Here is a 20811-nt window from a genome sequence, read left to right as displayed (position 1 = left end):
CAGCAAACCGGCTAATTTCTGGGCAGCTACAGATTAGCTTCTGGCTAGCTATCGGATAGCTTCTGGTTAGCTTTCTGGCTAGCTTCTGAATTAGCCCCTGGCTAGCTTCCACGGTGGATTTTCAGATTTGAGGTAAATAATACTTTTTTGTAATTGGTGAAGCGGGTTGCAGGAAAGCTTTTGCAGGAAAGCTTTTGTAGTTGAGTTCTTGGATAATAAAATATATAAAAGATATGCGAAGAAAGGTGTAAATATATATATATATACAGGACACGACAATACGAAACAGAAATGACGTCTGAACTGCTAAGCCATCATGGAAAATGGCTTAGCACTATAATGGCACTATAACAAGTGGCAACGGTGAGAGACTTGTTTCTGGAAAGCTGGATTTTTAAAAGTAGAAGCTTGAATTGTTTGGGCACAGACTAGGATAGTATGACAGAACTCTGCAGGCTATCTCTGCAGTAGATTGCAAGTCCTCCCCCTGGCAGTTCTATCTTGTTGGAAAATGTTGTAGTTTGGGATGGAAATGTCAGAATTTTTGGTGGCCTTCTTTAGCCAGGATTCAGACACGGCTAGGACATCAGGGTTGGCGGGTTGTATCGATAGGCTTGGGTATTTTTTTAACGTCAATATTTCACTTTGTCTGTTCATAGGAGTAACAACATGAATTTGTGCATGAGGCAGAAATAATGTGGTGCGACTCGAGTTTCACCATCAGCTGGAAGATGGTGTCTGTTTTTTGGTCAGTGGAGGAAAGGGATAGTGGAGTGATGTTGAGAAGCAGACCCTCAGTCTGCTGCGCTCTCCCTCCACTAAGGCTGACCATCATATCCAGGCACCATCCACCCAGTAAAATAAAAAGCAAATTATTTAAAATGTATTTTGTTGTAGGCAGAATGCATCAGAGTAGGATTCTATTGCAATGACACACATGACTCAGCCTGTACTTTATATAGACCAGTGTCGCATAAACTATCAGACCTGCAGTAGGCCTATATGCAAATAGACCATTGCCATATGGATCTGTGCCATTTACTTTGAACTGGACTGTTTACAGCATGAGCGGTCGTGAGTAGATGCGCTTGTTTTGAGATCAAAGCGGAGGCTGCATGTAGCCACGTGTGCCCATTTTGTTCATATCCTTTGCTAGTTAGTGAGTTATTAGCCAAGTTATAGATCATTTGTTGTCAGGAATAGGGGAGGGATTGCTTCCTACAAGAGCACAAAATGTGTACGTTTCTAGGCATCTTTGAAAAGTGAGTCAGGGAAAGAATTGTTTTATTTTTATTATTTTTTTTTAAATCTTAAAGGGACAGTGTTGTATTTTGAAACAGGCTTGAATAAGCTAAGTCAGCAGAGGGTAGCATAATTTGTCTGCTTCTTTGTAATAATGGTATGGGAATAATAGTGCGTTTTTTAATTTTGTGAAGTCGTTTCTTGCGTCAAACACAACCACATTTTCAGTCACGTCTATCTGAAAGACAAGTGGATAAACAGGATGGTTGACCTACATGGAATGTTGACCTACATTGAGCACTTCACATTGGCTGCTACTGTAGCCTGAATGATAGAACATCTATTTCCATGTTAAAATGTTATGGAAGGCATTTTCTCCATTGTTTTTGATGGTAGGCCACTCTGGTAGGCCTACATTATGATCAAATAGCCACAGTAGCCAACTTGGCCACTGTTATAACTAACTAAAAGTGGGGACAGCCTCAGTGTTCAAAGTAAACGCACGCTGGAAGTTGGACAGAATTTTCACAACGTTCAAGTCTGCACTCAGCAGCCCTGAAATTTGCTCCGTGACAAAAAAAATTGGAGGGAACATGGTCAGAGGCCTTTATCTGAGCATATTTTAACTAGGGCTGAGTAGTTAGTGCTTACTTGAGGTCAGCTCGATTTTATTTAAATAATCACTGATTTTGATTGTTTGAGTTGAATTCTGTAACAATAAAACAATTAATACAAGTCCTGTGATGGTAGTGACTGCCCATTACTGCTTATCACCGATTAACCATTTATTCGCATTACTTTAAAATATTTTGTGTTACATTTCTTTTATTTGACTTTATTTAATTACTAGTCAACTCTATAGATCTGCTTCCTATGCTGTCTGACAAAATCACTATTTTGTAGTTCTTCAAAGTAATAAATAAGGCATACTTTTATGACTGCTGAATGCCAACTATCAGTCACTTACATCATGTATTTTCAGGGAGAGATACCTCGCCAAGCAACAGCTGCTCTCTATATCCCCTCACGATCACGAATTCTTCTTCCTCTTCCATACCAGGCATAAAAGAAACAGACCGGACAAGTAGATGCACAATGGCTTATGGTCATTGTAGGTAGTTTAGCGCATAAAATTAAGAATATTGGCCTGTTGTAGAAGGGAGTTGTAGTTTCCATTGCACAGGCTGGATCTGATTCATCTTTAGAGAATGCGCTCATTGAGCTCACAGGGGAAAAAAATTGATTTCAAATAATTGAATCGATGTCAGTCAGTTGTTTTAAAAACTGAAAAATAAGACATTTTGGTTAATCTCTCAGCACTACTTTCAACAGGCCTTATCTGCCAGCCAGACAGGGAATGAGTGCTACCTGTGATTTAATGTCTGCTGTGAACTGTATTTTTCACACTTTTAACTTGTCATTCGAACAGTTCACGCTTATTATCTTTTAGGGTTTAGCGCTTTTGATTATGTTTGACGTACAAATTGATATCTTTTGACTGTCATGGCAAAACAGTGCCTCACCTTATTCCCCCTCCAACAGGTGACGAAGACTCTAAAAAGGACCAGAAGGCAAAGAAGAAGGAGAAGAAAGATGAGGATCAACACAGTGAAGGTAAGGATGATAGGAAGCAAGAAAGGCAAAATTAAATCTTGTACTTTTTCCTCTAGCATAACGGATTTGATGGTCTCACTCAAAAGACTGGTTGTACCCCAATAAAGGTAACCTGAAATTAGATGATAATAATTAATTATATACAGTGGGGAGAACAAGTATTTGATACACTGCCGATTTTGCAGGTTTTCCTACTTACAAAGCATGTAGAGGTCTGTCATTTTTATCATAGGTACACTTCAACTGTGAGAGACGGAATCTAAAACAAAAATCCAGAAAATCACATTGTATGATTTTTAAGTAATTAATTTGCATTTTATTGCATGACATAAGTATTTGATCACCTACCAACCAGTAAGAATTCCGGCTCTCACAACCTGCTTAGTTTTCTTTAGAAGCCCTCCTGTTCTCCACTCATTACCTGTATTAACTGCACCTGTTTGATCCGTTACCTGTATAAAAGACACCTGTCCACACACTCAATCAAACAGACTCCAACCTCTCCACAAGGCCAAGACCAGAGAGCTGTGTAAGGACATCAGGGATAAATTGTAGACCCTGTACAAGGCTGGGATGGGCTACAGGACAATAGCCAAGCAGCTTGTGAGAAGGCACAACTGTTGCACAATTATTAGAAAATGGAAGAAGTTCAAGATGACGGTCAATCACCCTCGGTCTGGGCTCCATGCAAGATCTCACCTCGTGGGGCATCAATGATCATGAGGAATGTGAGGGATCAGCCCGAGACTACACGGCAGGACCTGGTCAATGACCTGAAGAGAGCTGGGACCACAGTCTCAAAGAAAACCATTAGTAACACAACTACGCCCGTCATGGATATAAATCCTGCAGCGCACGCAAGGTCCCCTGCTCAAGCCAGCGCATGTCCAGGCCCGTCTGAAGTTGTCGCCAATGACCATCTGGATGATCCAGAGGAGGAATGGGAGAAGGTCATGTGGTCTGATGAGACAAAAATAGAGCTTTTTGCTCTAAACTCCACTCGCCGTGTTTGGAGGAATAGAAGGATGAGTACAACCCAAGAACACCATCCCAACCGTGAAGCATGGAGGTGAAACATCATTCTTTGGGGATGCTTTTCTGCAAAGGGGACAGGACGACTGCACCGCATTGAAGGGAGGATGGATGGGCCATATGTATCGCGAGATCGTACCAACAACCTCCTTCCCTCAGTAAGAGCATTGAAGATGGGTCGTGGCTGGGTCTTCCAGCATGACAACGACCCGAAACACACAGCCAGGCAACTAAGGAGTGGCTCCGTAAGAAGCATCTCAAGGTCCTGAGTGGCCTAGCCAGTCTCCAGACCTGAACCCAATAGAAAATCTTTGGAGGGAGCCGAAAGTCCGTATTGCCCAGCGACAGCCCCGAAACCTGAAGGATCTGGAGAAGGTCTGATGGAGGTGGGCCAAAATCCCTGCTGCAGTGTGTGCAAACCTGGTCAAGAACTACAGGAAACGTATGATCTCTGTAATTGCAAACTAAGGTTTCTGTACCAAATATTCAGTTCTGCTTTTCTGATGTATCAAATACTTATGTCATGCAATAAAATGCAAATTAATTAATTAAAAATCATACAATGTGATTTTCTGGATTTTTGTTTTAGATTCCTTCTCTCACAGTTGAAGTGTACCTATGATAAAAATTACAGACCTCTACATGCTTTGTAAGTAGGAAAACCTGCAAAATTGTCAGTGTATCAAATACTTGTTCTCCCCACTGTATTTTAAGGGAATTAGTGAGTGATTGCCATTGATCTGACAGTTTGTTTCCCCTCTGAGTGCGGTGACAGTGGTGGGACTGTTGGCTTATATTGTAGATGATGGAGAGGAGTGTTGCATTCTGTGACATGTTTCAAGTTTTTTTTTTTTGTCACATGCACAAGAAAAGTGAAATGCCTTTCTAGCAAACTCTAAACCAAATAATGTAGTAATCAATGTAGCACTAAAAATAACAAGGTAGAACAAAAACACCCGGGAAGGTAAGAAGCTATATGCAGGGATACTGGAGTGTTGGCGGTAGATGTATAGGGGTAAGGTGACTAGGCATCAGAATATATGATAAACAGTAGCAGCAGCGTGAGTCCTGTGTAACAATAAAATACAAGGGTGGATCAACTCAGTCAGTGTAGCTATTTAGCAGTCTTATGGCTTGGGGATAGAAGCTGTTCAGGACTCTCTTGGTGTCAGACTTGATGTACCGCTAGCCATGCGGAAGCAGAGAGGACAGTCTATGACTTGGGTGGCTGGATTTTCTGGGCCTTCCAGACTGTCTGTCTCTTCTCTCTCTGAACCTCAGACGGTAGGGACGGTGGTCGGCTCTAGGGATAGGCACGGATATTTGAATATCCAAATGGACGTTAGTGTTTGATTACTTGCGAGAGTATACTTTTTTTAATTTTTTAATAAGAGGCCTATTTTTAAGAAATGTAATTATCGACATGACAGTGCTACATACAAGGATAGATCATGACATTAGACATTTTAATAAAAATGAGTTGACAGGTTTTTTGAGTGCGCCCCCATAAAGAAAGATGTAATGATAGACAACACACTTTTCGTGCGTGTAGCTTTTTGTCGGACGATCAAAGCAGCACTACTGTCAGAGGCTCCTTGTGTAGCAAGTGAAGTGGGAGATTTCTAATCGATGCAAAAAGGAATACAAATTACAGAATTAAGTTGGCTAAATGAGAAGTAGTAGGCTGCAATGATTAACCAACAGGTAGGCTGTTTTTTTAATATGAATGGATGTGGGGAGTGTAGCAAAATAGCCTTAGTTAATTAGCATTGATAGCTGGCTAACTTAACTGGCTAGTGTAGTTAGCTAGCTTCTTTTAACCTATCGCAGCAACAAGTTTGTCTAACTTGCGCAAATAGGTTTGGCTACTTTCTCTCTCCTTCCGTGTCAGACACACTGGCCTCCGCTCATCTCGCGCCCCTCCCCACCATCTGTGCTGAAACTAGTGCAGCAAGACATTATTGCAGTAGGAAAAGTTGTTTCTTTTAAACACATCTATTTCGACTATCTGGGTATCTGAAAAAAATTGTGACATCTTAAATGCCCATCCCTTGGTGGTGAATACTACTGTAATAATGTCTGACTGTATGTCTCTTCTCTCTCTGACCAGACGGTAGTGACAGTGGTCGGGTGGTGAAGACGGTCCAGGAGCGTTGGAGGGAGTCTCTGCTGGGTTGTTCCAGCATGTCCCAGGTCTTCCTCCACCTCTCCACCCTGGAGCGCAGTGTCATTTGGGCCAAGTCCCTGCTCAACGCCCGCTGCAAGGTCTGTCGCAGGAAGGGAGATGCAGAGAACATGCTGCTGTGTGACTGCTGCGACCGAGGACACCACATCCACTGTGTCCGCCCCAAACTCAAGGTAGGATGGATGATGCTTTTCTTCACACATGGCCTATGGATACCATGTGTTAACCCCTACAATTTTAATGGCGGGGCAAGTACCCTCTGCCCACCCCTAAAATAATTGGATCTCGATCAATAAAATTGGTATGAAACCTTTTTGAGGTTCATTTGAGGACCCTGTTGTCTTCAAAAGTAACCTGCTGAAAGAGTGTAGTTCCCGGTCGCCTGTAACTCTGCTGTCTACTGTACCGGTGTAATCTAAACCTCTTCTTTGCTCTGTGTTGTTTCCAGGCCGTCCCAGAAGGGGACTGGTTCTGCCCTGAGTGCCATCCCAAACAGCGAGCCAACCGCCTCCCCTCCCGCCAACGGTCCTCTGTCGACTCTGAGGAATTGGCGGAAGAGGAGGACTCTGAGGAAGAAGACTCTGGGGAGGAGACGACAGAGGAGAAGAGGTGTGTTCTGAGCGTCACTGTACTTCATTGGGTTGAAAGTAGGCAGACCCCGTTTAGTCCATAGGCTGTTGGTTGAACCGAGACTTCTTTAGTCAAGTATTCACAAATTATATATATTTTTGTGGTACAAAACACCTGTCTAATTTGCGCCTTTCTCAGTGAACTAATCCATTGTGGACGCCGTGGGGATGGCACAGTCCATCACTCCGAGACGTGCTACTGAAGTTGTATATGTTGATATTACATAAGAACAATGCTGCAACACGAATAAAAATAATATTTATTCTATAACAAATGTGCTTTCTCCTGCGTTGGTGGTCGCAGTCCACGGTTCTGAAATGTAATCTTCAGTGTGCCGTTGAATTGGTGCCTTTCCCTATATGTTGCTATGTGCATAATAGCGAAGTTAACCAGCGTATCGGTGTTGAGAACAATACGGCGTGGCAGCAACGAAGTGAGGAAACGGGCCTTGCCTTAATTGTCTAAGAAAATTTAGGAGAGGAAACCCCAATTGAATTAGGTATATAATCCAATAGCCTAACTGTTTAATTTGCCTGGCTTTATAAAGCCATATATACAGTTTAAGTCTGAAGTTTACATACACCTTAGACAAATACATTTAAACTCAGTTTTTCACAATTCCTGACATTGAATCCTAGTAAAAGTTCCCAGTTAGGATCACCACTTTATTTTCAGAATGTGAAATGTCAGAATAATAGTAGGGAGAATGTTTATTTCAGCTTTTATTTCTTTCATCACATTCCCAATTGGTCAGAAGTTTACATGCACTCAATTAGTATTTGGTAGCATTGCCTTTAAATTGTTTCACTTGGGTCAAATGTTTCGGGTAGCCTTCCACAAGCTCCCCACAATAAGTTGGGTGAATTTGGCCCATTCTTCCTGACAGAGCTGGTGTAACTGAGTAAGGTTTGTAGGACTTCTTGCTCGCAAACGCTTTTTCAGTTCTGCCCACACATTTTCTATAGGATTGAGGTCAGGGCTTTGTGATGGCCACTCCAATTCCTTGACTTTTTTGTCCTTGAGCCATTTTGCCACAACTTTGGAAGTATGCTTGGGGTCATTGTCCATTTGGAAGACCCATTTGCGACCAAGCTTTAACTTCTTGACTTATGTCTTGACATATTGCTTCAAAATATCCACATTATTGTCCCTCATCATTATGCCCTCTATTTTGTGAAGTGCACCAGTCCCTCCTGCAGCAAAGCACCCCCACAACATGATGCTGCCACCCTTGTGCTTCACGGTTGGGATGGTATTCTTCGGCTTGCAAGCATCCCCCTTTTTCCTCCAAACATAACGATGGTCATTATGGCCAAACAGTTGTATTTTTGTTTCATCAGATTAGAGGACATTTCTCCTAAAAGTACCATCTTTGTCCCCATGTGCAGTTGCAAACCATAGTCTGGCTTTTTTATGGCGGTTTTGGAGCAGTGGCTTCTTCCTTGCTAAGCGGACTTTCAGGTTATGTCGATATAGGACTCGTTTTACTGTGGATATAGATACTTTTGTACCTGTTTCCGCCAGCGTCTTCACAAGGCCCTTTGCTGTTGTTCTGGGATTGATTTGCACTTTTCGCACCAATGTATGTTCATCTCTTGGAGACAGAAAGCATCTCCTTTCTGAGCGGTATGGCGGCTGCGTGGTCCCATGGTGTTTATACTTGCGTACTATTGTTCGTACAGATGAACGTGGTACCTTCAGGCGTTTGGAAATTGCTCCCAAGGATGAACCAGACTTGTGGAGGTCTACAATTTTTTTTTATCTGAGATCTTTGCTGATTTTCCAATGATGTCAAGCAAAGAGGCACTGTGTTTGAAGGTAGGCCTTGAAATACATCCACAAATACACCTCCAAATGACTCAAATTATGTCAATTAGCCTATCAGAATGATGTCATTTTCTGGAATTTTCCAAGCTGTTTAAAGGCACAGTCAACTTAGTGTATGTAAACTTCTGACCCACTGGAATTGTGATACAGTGAAATAATCTGTCTGTAAACAATAGTTGGAAAAATGTCTTGTGTCATGCACAAAGTAGATGTCCTAACCGACTTGCCAAAACTATAGTTTGTTAAAAAGAAATTTGTTGGGTGGTTGAAAAACGAGTTTTAATGACTCCAACCCCTAAGTGTATGTAAACTTCCGACTTCAACTGTATCTACAGAAATAAGGCGTATCCTGTTTTGTGTTTGTTTAATAGTCTACTGATTCTGCGAGCACCAAGCCTCACAACCACATGTCAGATAAAGCAATTTCACAAATTTGTCTGTTTTGTCATATCTTAGCTATGCTGTAATAAAGGCTTTAAAAATATATATAATAATTTAAACTCTGGTATTATAATTGATTTAGTGTTTACACTGTTCCAAGTGGTCAGAAATTATATTGTCATCTAACGGCACATAATAATTAATAATATGCATGCAGCTCTTGCTCCTATATACTCCTTTTTTTTTTATATATATCCTTATTGTTATTAAAATACACTGCTCAAAAAAATAAAGGGAACACTTAAACAACACAATGTAACTCCAAGTCAATCACACTTCTATGAAATCAAACTGTCCACTTAGGAAGCAACACTGATTGACAATAAATTTCACATGCTGTTGTGCAAATGGAATAGACAAAAGGTGGAAATTATAGGTAATTAGCAAGACACCCCCAAAAAAGGAGTAATTCTGCAGGTGGTGACCACAGACAACTTCTCAGTTCCTATGCTTCCTGGCTGATGTTTTGGTCACTTTTGAATGCTGYCGGTGCTCTCACTCTAGTGGTAGCATGAGACGGAGTCTACAACCCACACAAGTGGCTCAGGTAGTGCAGTTGATCCAGGATGGCACATCAATGCGAGCTGTGGCAAAAAGGTTTGCTGTGTCTGTCAGCGTAGTGTCCAGAGCATGGAGGCGCTACCAGGAGACAGGCCAGTACATGCAGGAGACGTGGAGGAGGCCGTAGGAGGGCAACAACCCAGCAGCAGGACCGCTACCTCCACCTTTGTGCAAGGAGGTGCACTGCCAGAGCCCTGCAAAATGACCTCCAGCAGGCCACAAATGTGCATGTGTCAGCATATGGTCTCACAAAGGGTCTGAGGATCTCATCTCGGTACCTAATGGCAGTCAGGCTACCTCTGGCGAGCACATGGAGGCCTGTGCGGCCCCACAAAGAAATGCCACCCACACCAGACTGACCCACCGCCAACCGGTCATGCTGGAGGATGTTGCAGGCAGCAGAACGTTCTCCACGGCGTCTCCAGACTCTGTCACGTCTGTCACATGTGCTCATGTGCTCAGTGTGAACCTGCTTTCATCTGTGAAGAGCACAGGGCGCCAGTGGCGAATTTGCCAATCTTGGTGTTCTCTGGCAAATGCCAAACGTCCTGCACGGTGCTGGGCTGTAAGCACAACCCCCACCTGTGGACGTCGGGCCCTCATACCACCCTCATGGAGTCTGTTTCTGACCGTTTGAGCAGACACATGCACATTTGTGGCCTGCTGGAGGTCATTTTGCAGGGCTCTGGCAGTGCACCTCCTTGCACAAAGGCGGAGGTAGCGGTCCTGCTGCTGGGTTGTTGCCCTCCTACGGCCTCCTCCACGTCTCCTGATGTACTGGCCTGTCTCCTGGTAGCGCCTCCATGCTCTGGACACTACGCTGACAGAACACAGCAAACCTTTTTGCCACAGCTCGCATTGATGTGCCATCCTGGATCAACTGCCACTACCTGAGCCACTTGTGTGGGTTGTAGACTCCGTCTCATGCTACCACTAGAGTGAGAGCACCGCCAGCATTCAAAAGTGACCAAAACATCAGCCAGGAAGCATAGGAACTGAGAAGTTGTCTGTGGTCACCACCTGCAGAATCACTCCTTTTTTGGGGGTGTCTTGCTAATTGCCTATAATTTCCACCTTTTTGTCTATTCCATTTGCACAACAGCATGTGAAATTTATTGTCAATCAGTGTTGCTTCCTAAGTGGACAGTTTGATTTCACAGAAGTGTGATTGACTTGGAGTTACATTGTGTTGTTTAAGTGTTCCCTTTATTTTTTTGAGCAGTGTAATTATAATCTGTAGGCCTAAGAGCGCATCCGGTTCAGACTTAATACTGTAATTTACGCCTATTTCAGTATAGGCTACTGTATCTATCAATTATTCCTTCATGTAATCACGCAGCATACATGCTTTGAAATGCAATCAAGCATTTTCATTTTAAAATGTAATAAAAGGGAGCCTTGAATAATTAGCCTAAACAATAAATGCTTTTTTGTCTTTGCTGTAATAAAGGCTTCATAAAAAAATAGAATTAGGACACTCTATGGTACTTGTAATTTTTGTGTTTACACTGTTCCAAATGGTCTGAATTTTTATTTGATTTTTTATTGTAATCAGACAGCACTTGTTTGGCACATATAATCCTCATGCAGCGCTTGCTCCTATAACCTCCTTTCCACCACTAAGTAAAATGTCTTACACAGATCTGACTTGCTCCTGAGAAACCAGTAAACATTCCCCTGTTTCGAGTTTATTTTTCATGTCCACTGCATCCATTTTGCTTTCACGTATAGAGTTTATAACCAATTTATTGATGCGATTATGATAGGCTATAGGTCAGGCCTTATTGGTCACGAGCATGCAATGCACACGTTTCAAGCAAAAGTTGTGGGAATAGGTAATGTTTTTCCTAAACAAATTAGGGATTTCGGTAACAGAACTTTTCCGTCCAGAAATAACCATCTAAATGGCTGTAATTATGTTGCAGCTTCAGCACGGACGGCGCGATAAACACATGCTGTGCTGCCTGTCAGATGCAGCAGGGAGGGGCGAGACCACATGTGCCAGACACTCGCTGTCTTTTTTATGTTTCCTTTTGAGCCATGTGTGTGTGTCATTATTTCATCAAACAGTGCGCTTAAAGCATCAGAAAAGCTCAGTGCATAGGTGGTGTCTATATCGATTGGTCGAAAGAACAAACGACTCTCGGTCAACCAAGATTTTTTGTTGTTGTACAGCCGTAGTTTATATTAAATTGAATACTTTAAAACAATAGAAACAACCCAACACATTTAGTTTATTCAGATATCTGAAGTTTTTCTCCCACAATTCTGTCTCCCTCTTCTCCTTTAGTGCCGCTAAAAAGGTCCGGACTGCTGTGAAACCTCCTGTGTCTACTACCAAAGGAAGTCGGTCGAACAGCAGGACCAACTCAAGTCATTCCACCCCCCGGAGCCAGCAGACCACCCCCAAACAGGCCCTCTCAACTGGGAAGGGAGCCACTTCCAGGTCCTCAGGGAAGAAGCCCACCCCAGTCTCCAACGGCAGACCTCCACCACGGCCAGGCAGCAGAGTCAGCTCCCGGCTCAGTCATGAGATATTGGCAACCAACGGTACCTCTAGCAGGCCAGGCAGCCAGCCTGCTCCATCTCTCTCTCTGGCAGACTCCCGTAAAAGACCAATCTCAGGTAAGACCAGTTAAGACAGTGGGAGGAGGAGATGGAAGAGGGTTGTGTTGGGTGATAAAAAGACAAAATTGTGTTCTTGTAAAGTAGTGTGTCAACATGATGTGCCAGGGTCTTTACATTGCTGAAGATGTAATGCAAAAAAAAAGGTATGTCTGTATAGAAGTGTTGAATGTTAATTTTCTCATGTATCAATTACACAATTTCCCTCTAGTTGGGGCTTTCTCACTCACTGTGCTCATCTTTGCGTTTATATTCTCCTTCCACTGTTTCTCCAGCAGAGGTCTCCCACAAACCCAGGCTGGTCCTGACTCCCTCAGTCTCAGGTTCTTCTTCCAATCGCCGCAGCTCAGGGAGGAACCAAGGAGTCCATGAGCTGTCTGCCTGCGAGCAGCTGACTGTAGAGCTAGTCAGACATGAAGACAGCTGGCCCTTCATGAAACTGGTGTCTAGGACACAGGTAATACATGACTTGAAAGACTGATAGGAGAGGCACGCAGAGCGACATGCATGCATTAAAATAAAAAAAACAGCACACACACATGCAAGCACTTCTATGAATACGTTTTCCTATACTATTACATAACTAGCTACGTCACTAGTGACACACATACAGTGCCTTCAGAAAGTATGCATATACCCCTTGATTTATTTCCACATTTTGTTTTTACAGCCTGAATTCAAAATGGATTCAATGTATTTGTTTCTCACCCATCTGCCACATAATGATAAAGTGAAAACATGTTTTTTGAAATGTTTGCACGTTTATTGAAAATGAAATCCAGAAATATCTTATTTACATAAGAATTCACACCTCTGAGTAAATACTTTTGTAAAAGCACATTTGGCAGTGATTACAGCTGTCTTTCTGGGTAAATCTCTAATAGCTTTCCACACCTGGATTGTGTAACATTTACCCATTATTTTCAAAATTCTGCAAGCTCTGTCAAATTGGTGGTTGATCATTGCTAGACAACCATTTTCAGGTCTTGCCGTAGATTAAAGTCAGCTGTAACTCTGCCACTCAGGAACCTTCACTGTCTTATTGGTAAGCCACTTTGGCCTTTGTTAGGTTATTGTCCTGCTGAAAGGTGTCCGGTGGAAAGCAGACTGAACCAAGTTTTCCTCTAGGATTTTACCTATACTTAGCTCCATTCCATTTCTTTTTATCCTTAACTCCCCAGTCCTTAACAATTACAAGCATACCCATAACATGATGCAGCCACCACTATGCTGGAGAATATGGAGAGTGGTACTTAGTAATCTGTGTTGGATTTGCCCCATACATAACACTTTGTATTCAGGAATAAAATTAATTGCTTTGACATTTTTTGCAGTGTTACTTTAGTGCCTTGTTGCAAAAAGGATGCGTGTTTTGGAATATATTTATTTTGTACAGGCTTCCTCTTTTTCACTCTGTCAATTAGGTTAGTATTGTGGATTAACTACAATGTTGATCCATTCTCCGTTTTCTCCTATCACAGCCATTAAACTTGAACTGTTTTATAGTCACCATTTGGCATCATGGTGAAACCCCTGAGTGGTTTCCTTCCTCTCCGGCAACTGAGTTAGGAAGGACGCCTGTATCTTTGTAGTGACTGGGTGTATTGATACATTTAACATAACATTTAAGTCATTTAGCTGACGCTCTTATCCAGAGCGACTTACAAATTGGAAAGTTCATACATATTCATCCTGGTCCCCCCGTGGGGAATGAACCCACAACCCTGGCGTTGCAAGCGCCATGCTCTACCAACTGAGCCACACGGGACCGTGTGGCTACACAATCAAAAGGGTAATTAATAACTTCACCATGTTCAAAGGGGGATATTCAAAGTCTGTTTTTGTTTGTGTTTTTTTACCCATCTACCAATAGGTGCCCTCCTTTTGCGAGGCATTGGAAAACCTCCCTGGTCTTTGTGGTTGAATCTGTTTTTGAAATTCACTGCTCGACTAAGGGACCTTACTTACAGATAATTGTATGTGTGTGGTACAGAGATGAGGTAGTCATTCAAAAATCATGTTGAACACTAATTCACACAGTGAGTCCATGCAACTTAAAACCTCTTAAGGATCGGACCCTTTTTTCAAATTTTTGCTTAAGATGACATACCCGTAGCTGTAGCTCAGGACCTGAAGCAAGGATATGCATATTCCTTAAAACAGTTTGACGTTTGTGGAAATGTGAAATTAATGTAGGAGAATAACAGATTAGATCTGGTAAAAGATAATACAAAGAAAAAAACATGTTCATTTTTATTTTTCTTCCCCATCTTTGAAATTCAAGAGAAAGGCTATAAAGTATTCCAGTTTAGGCACAATTTAGATTTTGGCTACTAGATGGCAGTGTATGGTCAAAGTTTTGACTGATCCAATGACCCATTGCACTTCTGTTCAAAATGTTGTATCAAGTCTGTCAATGTGCCTAATTGGTTTATTAATTACATTTAAGTTCATAACTGCACTCAAACGATAGCATGGTATTATTTCACTGTAATAGCTACTGTAAATCGGACAGTACAGTTAGATTAACAAGAATTGAAGCTTTCTGCCCATATCAGATATGTCTATGTCCTGGGAAATGTTCTTGTTACTTACAACCTCATGCTAATCACATTAGCGCACGTTAGCTCAACCCTCCCGCGTGGAGACACCGATCCTGTAGAGGTTATAACTACTTCACTAGTCAACCTCAATACTACCTTGTTGAATTGCTTTGAGATTTGCAGATTGTTTTGTCTTTCTTAAATGACTTGATTTTATCTCCTCACTTCTGCAGGTTCCAGACTACTTTGACATTATCAAAAAGCCCATTGCACTGAGCACTATCCGAGAAAAGGTTAACAACTGTGCATATAAAACAGCCAGTAAGTTGAGATTTTGCTTTTCTGTGTTAACTAAAACATGTTTATGTCGTCATGTTTCTGTACTTCACCAGATGGGACATTTTTATATATTTTTTTCTCACAGCGGCGTACGTTGAGGACGTGGAGCTCATGTTCGCCAACTGTTTACAATACAACCCTCACCACACAAATGAAGCTAAAGCAGGAACAAGGCTCCGAGCCTTCTTCAACTCAGAGATCTCTAACCTGGGGCTGGCGGACCGGACCACTCCACTGAAGCGGTCCCGGATGTAAAGCTGACTGACTGAAACTACTTGGTCGTATTCATTAATGCACACCGTAGCAAAATGTTTTTTACCTGGATGTTTTTCGACAAAAACAAGTTTCTTATTGGACAAATTCAGGTAGTCCCTTCCTGTTTCGCTTTTGTTTTCATCCATTTGTTTTCTAGTGAATACCATCATTCATTGGAAAGTCTGAACATTCCCAAAGCATTGTGCAGTGTAATATCCTTCCCTCAAGATAATGCAGGAACAACTAACTCGCTGTGAAAGTATTTGCACTGAATATTTGAAAACTACTCTTTTCTATTCGTATTCACTCAGGGAAAACGAATTGTGGTTGGAAATAAGTGTTTTTTAACAGTGCATTTTTATATTTTGTATCTTGTGACCATTTCTAGACTTTTTCTTTGTGCACATACTTTTCTTTAACCATTTCAGTTAATTTAGATGACTTAAGTATTAGCTTTAATATGGACAGTTTTGCATTTGTTCGTTTCACAGTAGTGAACAGTAAAAACAAATTTTGCATGGACTGTTTCAGGTTCCCATCTTTCAGGGAAACACTACACTGGAATCTGATTTACTGTTCCTTATTTCTTATAATTCATTGGTTATTTATTTTAGTTAAGCTAAGAACTTGCTTTAAATTATATTTTTATAGAACATGTTTGTTTTTGTAAAGAATTATTGGCATAGTTTTTAGTTCAAACTATCGAAAACTGTTTGGTAGAGTTTAAATACTGAGTTTTGTCCCCCTAACTTTCTCACCTCTGCTTTTGTATTTGCTATCGTGTATATTTTCTATATGTAAAAATAAATTCACTGTTTTAATATTTCTTGGTCAGCTCTCACTTGTGTTGCCAATCTCTGATGCATAAATATGAAGTTCATGAATATATTAATGGCGTCTATATTTTAGGTTAATATTTTTTCTACACCTCACTGAGATAAAATGGGCTCAATCTTTTGGTAGGGTTAGAGAAATAACTTAAATTTTCTGGCGGGGAAGTTGGTTTGCCGGAGTTGAGTGTAGAAGTCCGCAAGTCAATTTAGCTTTATTGTCAACCGTAAGTCACAGGACAAATTCCCCTTATCCCTTCGAATCCCATTGCTGATCCCGCCCGCCGCGGCTCATACTCGCGCGCCCCTTGTCCCACCCGGTCAGGACGTTCATTCCCATATCTATTTACCCCTAAAGATTTCCCCACATAATAACAAATCTCACGGGACCGACGATCTTACAACATGGTAGGATAATTTACTCTTCTAATTGAGTGCTGAAACTACTCTGGTAGTTTCTAGTTGAGTGATGATTTTAACTTTTTGTAACTTTGTTGCAACATTGGGCAGTGTTCGACAGTAACATTGGCTGGCTTGCTTACGCACCAACGTTTTGATTGCTGGTTACAGTTCGACATTCCGCAGTGGTGAGCTATAGTTAATGTTTGTTCAATCTATATATATTATAAACGTGATTTCGTTTGTAAAATCAGTTCCAATTTAGGATTGTTACAGGGCCTGCATCATCAGGCGGCCATTTTAACCTAATTATAGCGCAGTCCGCTATCTAACTAACGTTTCTCACTCTACTACTGACAGTTACCTTCATAATCTGAAAGTTTAGCCAAGTTGGCTTGCTAGCTAATAACATAGCTAGCTACCTGATAGCAATTACGTTTTCTACACGACAAGCTACCTTTAATGATTGGGACTATCTAACGTCAACTTGTAATGGTCTTGCCTGCCTCCTGTTTTGTTTGATTGCACTCAAGCTAATACGCCCATGCGGATTTCCACGCTTGTTTGACAGTGGAAACTAGCAAGCATTTGCAAGCTAATATTGTTCCCATAGCTACTGGTTTACCGTAGTGGGTCTAACCAATTAAACTCAACTATTTACAATATAGTTGAGTGGCGATTAGTGTGTGCGCACTGGAGCTCCGAAGTCATACACAATTATTTCAAGACCCAAAAGACAAGTCTGCAATTGCAGGCTATGCTTTGCGTGCTCAAATCAGTCGTTTTTGAAAACGTCATCTTGTGACGTCGTAGTTCCAGTCTGCCCATATACTGATCGCACCTCAACACAACTCGTTGAGTTTAATCGGCTACCGTGGGCCTTGACACATGCACATGTTGCTATACACCAAGCGAGTTACCTGTCTCATTCACTGACGGTTGACAGTGTGGTGGTCACTAACTAGTCACTGGTCAGCGAGTTTCGTGCACTCTTTTGATATATTGAGGGTGGCTAATCAGCAGTCACCACTGTTGGAATGTCCTAATATTGCCACAGCTTGGCTTTCTGGTCCGATTGTCATCTTTAATAGAGAGAACACTTTGGCCAACTGACATAGCAGCCTATGTAGCCCATAGACCGGGAGATGGCGATATTGTTGATCCAAACGCATTTGTATGCAGTCGGTAATACACTCCTAAACCCCGTGGACCGGTTCGTACCTAAAACGTTCTCCATTCAGGCTGAAAAGTCGTCGATTCCTCCTTAACTACATTTACTGGCGAGAAGACTGTTAAATATGTGTACTTTATGAAACACCATTTCCACCACCATGCTAATGTTTACATCCTGATGTTGCGCCCTGCTTTCAGCCAGAGTTAACGGACTGCTGCAAGCTAATTGGCTGAACGCGATTCGCAACATCCAGGACCAGCATTCCTAGGCGCATTAGCACTTTAGCATTGTGGTGGAAATTTGTGTCTCATAGAGAAAGTACACATATTTTCCGTTTTTTAAATCTACTCCAGGACAAAATAAAAAAGGTGAAAAAATAAATAAAATCTATGCCTTTGCAGCCTGAAATCGAGAATGTTTTAGGTGCGAACCGGTCCGAGAGGGATATGAGTGTATTGCCGGCTGCATAAAATGCTTTCGGGCGGTAAAATGAAACCGTCAATACGCCATCTGCCGGCCTTTGGCCTGCAGCCTATGCAAAATGACTCGGCATGTGTGGCGGTAGGTAGTGTCAGAGTGAAATGGTGTTGATTCATTGTGAGTGTCAAAGGAAAGAAAGGCTATGATCAATGCTGCAGTCACTTGTTATTCTGTCTGCATGACTACTGGTAGTTAGCTACATACTGTATGTGTGAAAAAAGGAAGGAAAGCATTTCCCATCCATGCTATTAGCTATAGGCCTAGATTCAATGTCCACGTCATAAATAAACAGGATGTCTTTGCAGTCTTTATCAGCCATGTACCCTGTGTTTACTAGCTATTGAAGAGGCAACAACACTAATCAAGGCTGCTATATCATCTGGTTCACATTTGAGTTCTAAATCACACCTTGAATGAACCTTGTATATCATTCTCCCCTCTTTCCACAGGCCTCAGGTGTCACTGTCAACGATGAAGTCATCAAGGTCTTCAATGACATGAAGGTCAGGAAGTCATCCTCTACCGAAGATGTAAAAAAGCGTAAAAAGGCTGTGCTGTTTTGTCTCAGCGATGACAAGAAGAAGATCATCGTAGAGGAGGGCAAGTGGATCCTTGTTGGTGACATTGGGGAGTCGGTGGACGACCCATACGCCTGCTTCGTCAAGCTTTTACCGCTCAACGATTGCAGATACGGCTTATACGATGCCACATACGAAACAAAAGAATCCAAGAAAGAAGACCTGGTATTTATATTTTGGTAAGTTTGTACGTTGCCCTTTGTTAGTTTGAAAGGTGCAAAGCTGTTGTCAATAATGTTTCTTAAAAGCCTATATTCCCTAGCTTGGCTGGGGTGTCATTTGGTAGGCACCCTATGTAACGGATGTGAAATGGCTAGCTAGTTAGCGGGTACGCGCTAATAGCGTTTCAATCGGTTACGTCACTTGCTCTGAGACTTGAAGTAGGGTTTCCCCTTGCTCTGCAAGGGCCGCGGCTTTTGTGGAGCGATGGGTAACGACGCTTCGTGGCTGTCAGTTGTTGATGTGTGCAGAGGGTCCCTGGTTCGCGCCCGAGGTCGGGGCGAGGGGACATACTAAAGTTATACTGTTACACGTAGATCAGTGGCTGTGTCAACCATTGGTTCAATCGCTGGGATCTGACACCGAATTAGTCAATTCTTATTAAGTGTTGTGCAGGAGGACCATAGCTTGGTGGTCCCTGCTATAAAAAGTTTGAGAAACAGAAACACTGCTGCTGCTTTTATTCGTGTGGTATGGATTACTATGGAATAAAGCCGTTATTAGCTAGGCTTATTAAGTCATTGTGTTTCCCTCATTCCAGGGCACCTGAGGGTGCGCCCTTGAAAAGCAAGATGATCTATGCTAGCTCTAAAGATGCCATTAAAAAGAAGTTCACAGGTAAGTGAAAAATGCTATATACAATCACTATTCCTGTATGTTTGACCTGATATTGAATGATCGTGTGGTTCAGTAATTTATTCAGGTGATGGCAGAGAATTTGCATAGTAAAAACTAGGCTATCAAAACTATCAAGTATTAATAACTACAAGTTATTTTATTTTCGTATTCATGTTCTATGAAAGTGTTATGAATGTCGGTGTTGGCGTTTCAAATTTTTCAAAATACCATTTAATTTCTACCCCATAGATCCATTGAAAGTTTAGAGAAGAATGTGTGGGATCAAACAAAATTCCCCCAGACACCCCTGCAATTTTTGAAAGTGCTTCCTTAGTATTCAACACAACAGTATAAAACAGATGGGAATTAACTTGATATACTCCCCTTTGTTTTTCAGGTATCAAACACGAATGGCAAGTGAACGGATTAGACGACATCCAGGACCGCGCCACCCTGGCAGACAAGTTGGGAGGAAGCGTGGTGGTATCACTCGAAGGGTTACCATTGTAAATGGAAAATACTACGTGCCATCTGGATTCCAGACGCTTTCATCTTAGCAGCTGTATCTATAGCATTTGAGTCTAAAGGAATAGCTTTAGGCTTTTTTGGTCTATATTTTTTCCACACAATGGAAGGAGATCTCATTAACATATGCAAAAGCCTACAAGTTATTTTGCCAGACAACTTCTTCAAAAAAAAACTGGTATTTTTTTAATTTTATTTTTAACCTTCAAGAAATGATCACACATCACAGGTTTTTCAAATATGAACAGCAACGCCACACTACCTGAGATTAATAACACTCCCACAACAAAACATTAAGATTAGCACTGTTTTTGCGTTCTTTGCCACTTAAACAATGATGACTAAATGCTCAGTAGCGTAGGAAAATGTGAATGCTTTCTATAATGCCTTGACAGTCATTCACTGCCCAGGTTACAGCTAATAGCAGGTATCTTGCACTCATGAGGTTTTCATATGACTGACTTATTTATTTCCAATGTTCTATCTTATCCAATATGTTATTTGACATGGCAAAACACGTAATAGACTATGCATATACTAAGCACTTTGTTTATACACTACAAAAGTTGAGGCAAAAAGGTCAAGAATAACTAAAGAATATCTGTATTTATGTTAACTAGATAGAGATGTTACCAGTTTTCATTCATTTTATGCATATGGACAAGAACAGATTAGTATTTGACTGTTCAATTGC

The 20811-nt window shown here is 41.6% G+C and overlaps 2 protein-coding genes across 9 annotated transcripts in view; both read left to right on the top strand.

Moving 5' to 3' along the window:
* LOC111963461 (bromodomain adjacent to zinc finger domain protein 1A) overlaps window positions 1–16117 on the top strand; it is a 42577-nt gene extending 26460 nt beyond the window's left edge. For 5 of the 8 annotated variants that reach the window (XM_023986913.2, XM_023986915.2, XM_023986911.2 and 2 more), the window contains 8 exons: window positions 2785–2856; window positions 5780–5854; window positions 5999–6246; window positions 6522–6682; window positions 11823–12157; window positions 12433–12614; window positions 14934–15021; window positions 15125–16117. In XM_023986913.2, coding sequence (XP_023842681.1) covers window positions 2785–2856; window positions 5780–5854; window positions 5999–6246; window positions 6522–6682; window positions 11823–12157; window positions 12433–12614; window positions 14934–15021; window positions 15125–15294 — 1331 coding nt within the window. In that variant the 3' untranslated portion in view covers window positions 15295–16117. The remainder of the gene's footprint in view (window positions 1–2784; window positions 2857–5779; window positions 5855–5998; window positions 6247–6521; window positions 6683–11822; window positions 12158–12432; window positions 12615–14933; window positions 15022–15124) is intronic. The other 3 variants (XM_023986914.2, XM_023986916.2, XM_070443424.1) reach the window with 3 other exon arrangements.
* Window positions 16118–16392: 275 nt separating this feature from the next.
* On the top strand, window positions 16393–20811 carry LOC111963460 (cofilin-2). The gene is made up of 4 exons (XM_023986910.2): window positions 16393–16532; window positions 18627–18934; window positions 19516–19592; window positions 19990–20811. Exons 1-4 carry the CDS (start codon window positions 16530–16532, stop codon window positions 20100–20102), a joined length of 501 nt encoding a protein of 166 aa, XP_023842678.1. The 5' UTR covers window positions 16393–16529; the 3' UTR covers window positions 20103–20811.

Source organism: Salvelinus sp. IW2-2015, linkage group LG4q.2 (assembly GCF_002910315.2).
Source record: "Salvelinus sp. IW2-2015 linkage group LG4q.2, ASM291031v2, whole genome shotgun sequence".
Taxonomy (NCBI): Eukaryota; Metazoa; Chordata; class Actinopteri; order Salmoniformes; family Salmonidae; genus Salvelinus; species Salvelinus sp. IW2-2015.
This window is presented reverse-complemented; position numbering and strand designations above follow the sequence as displayed.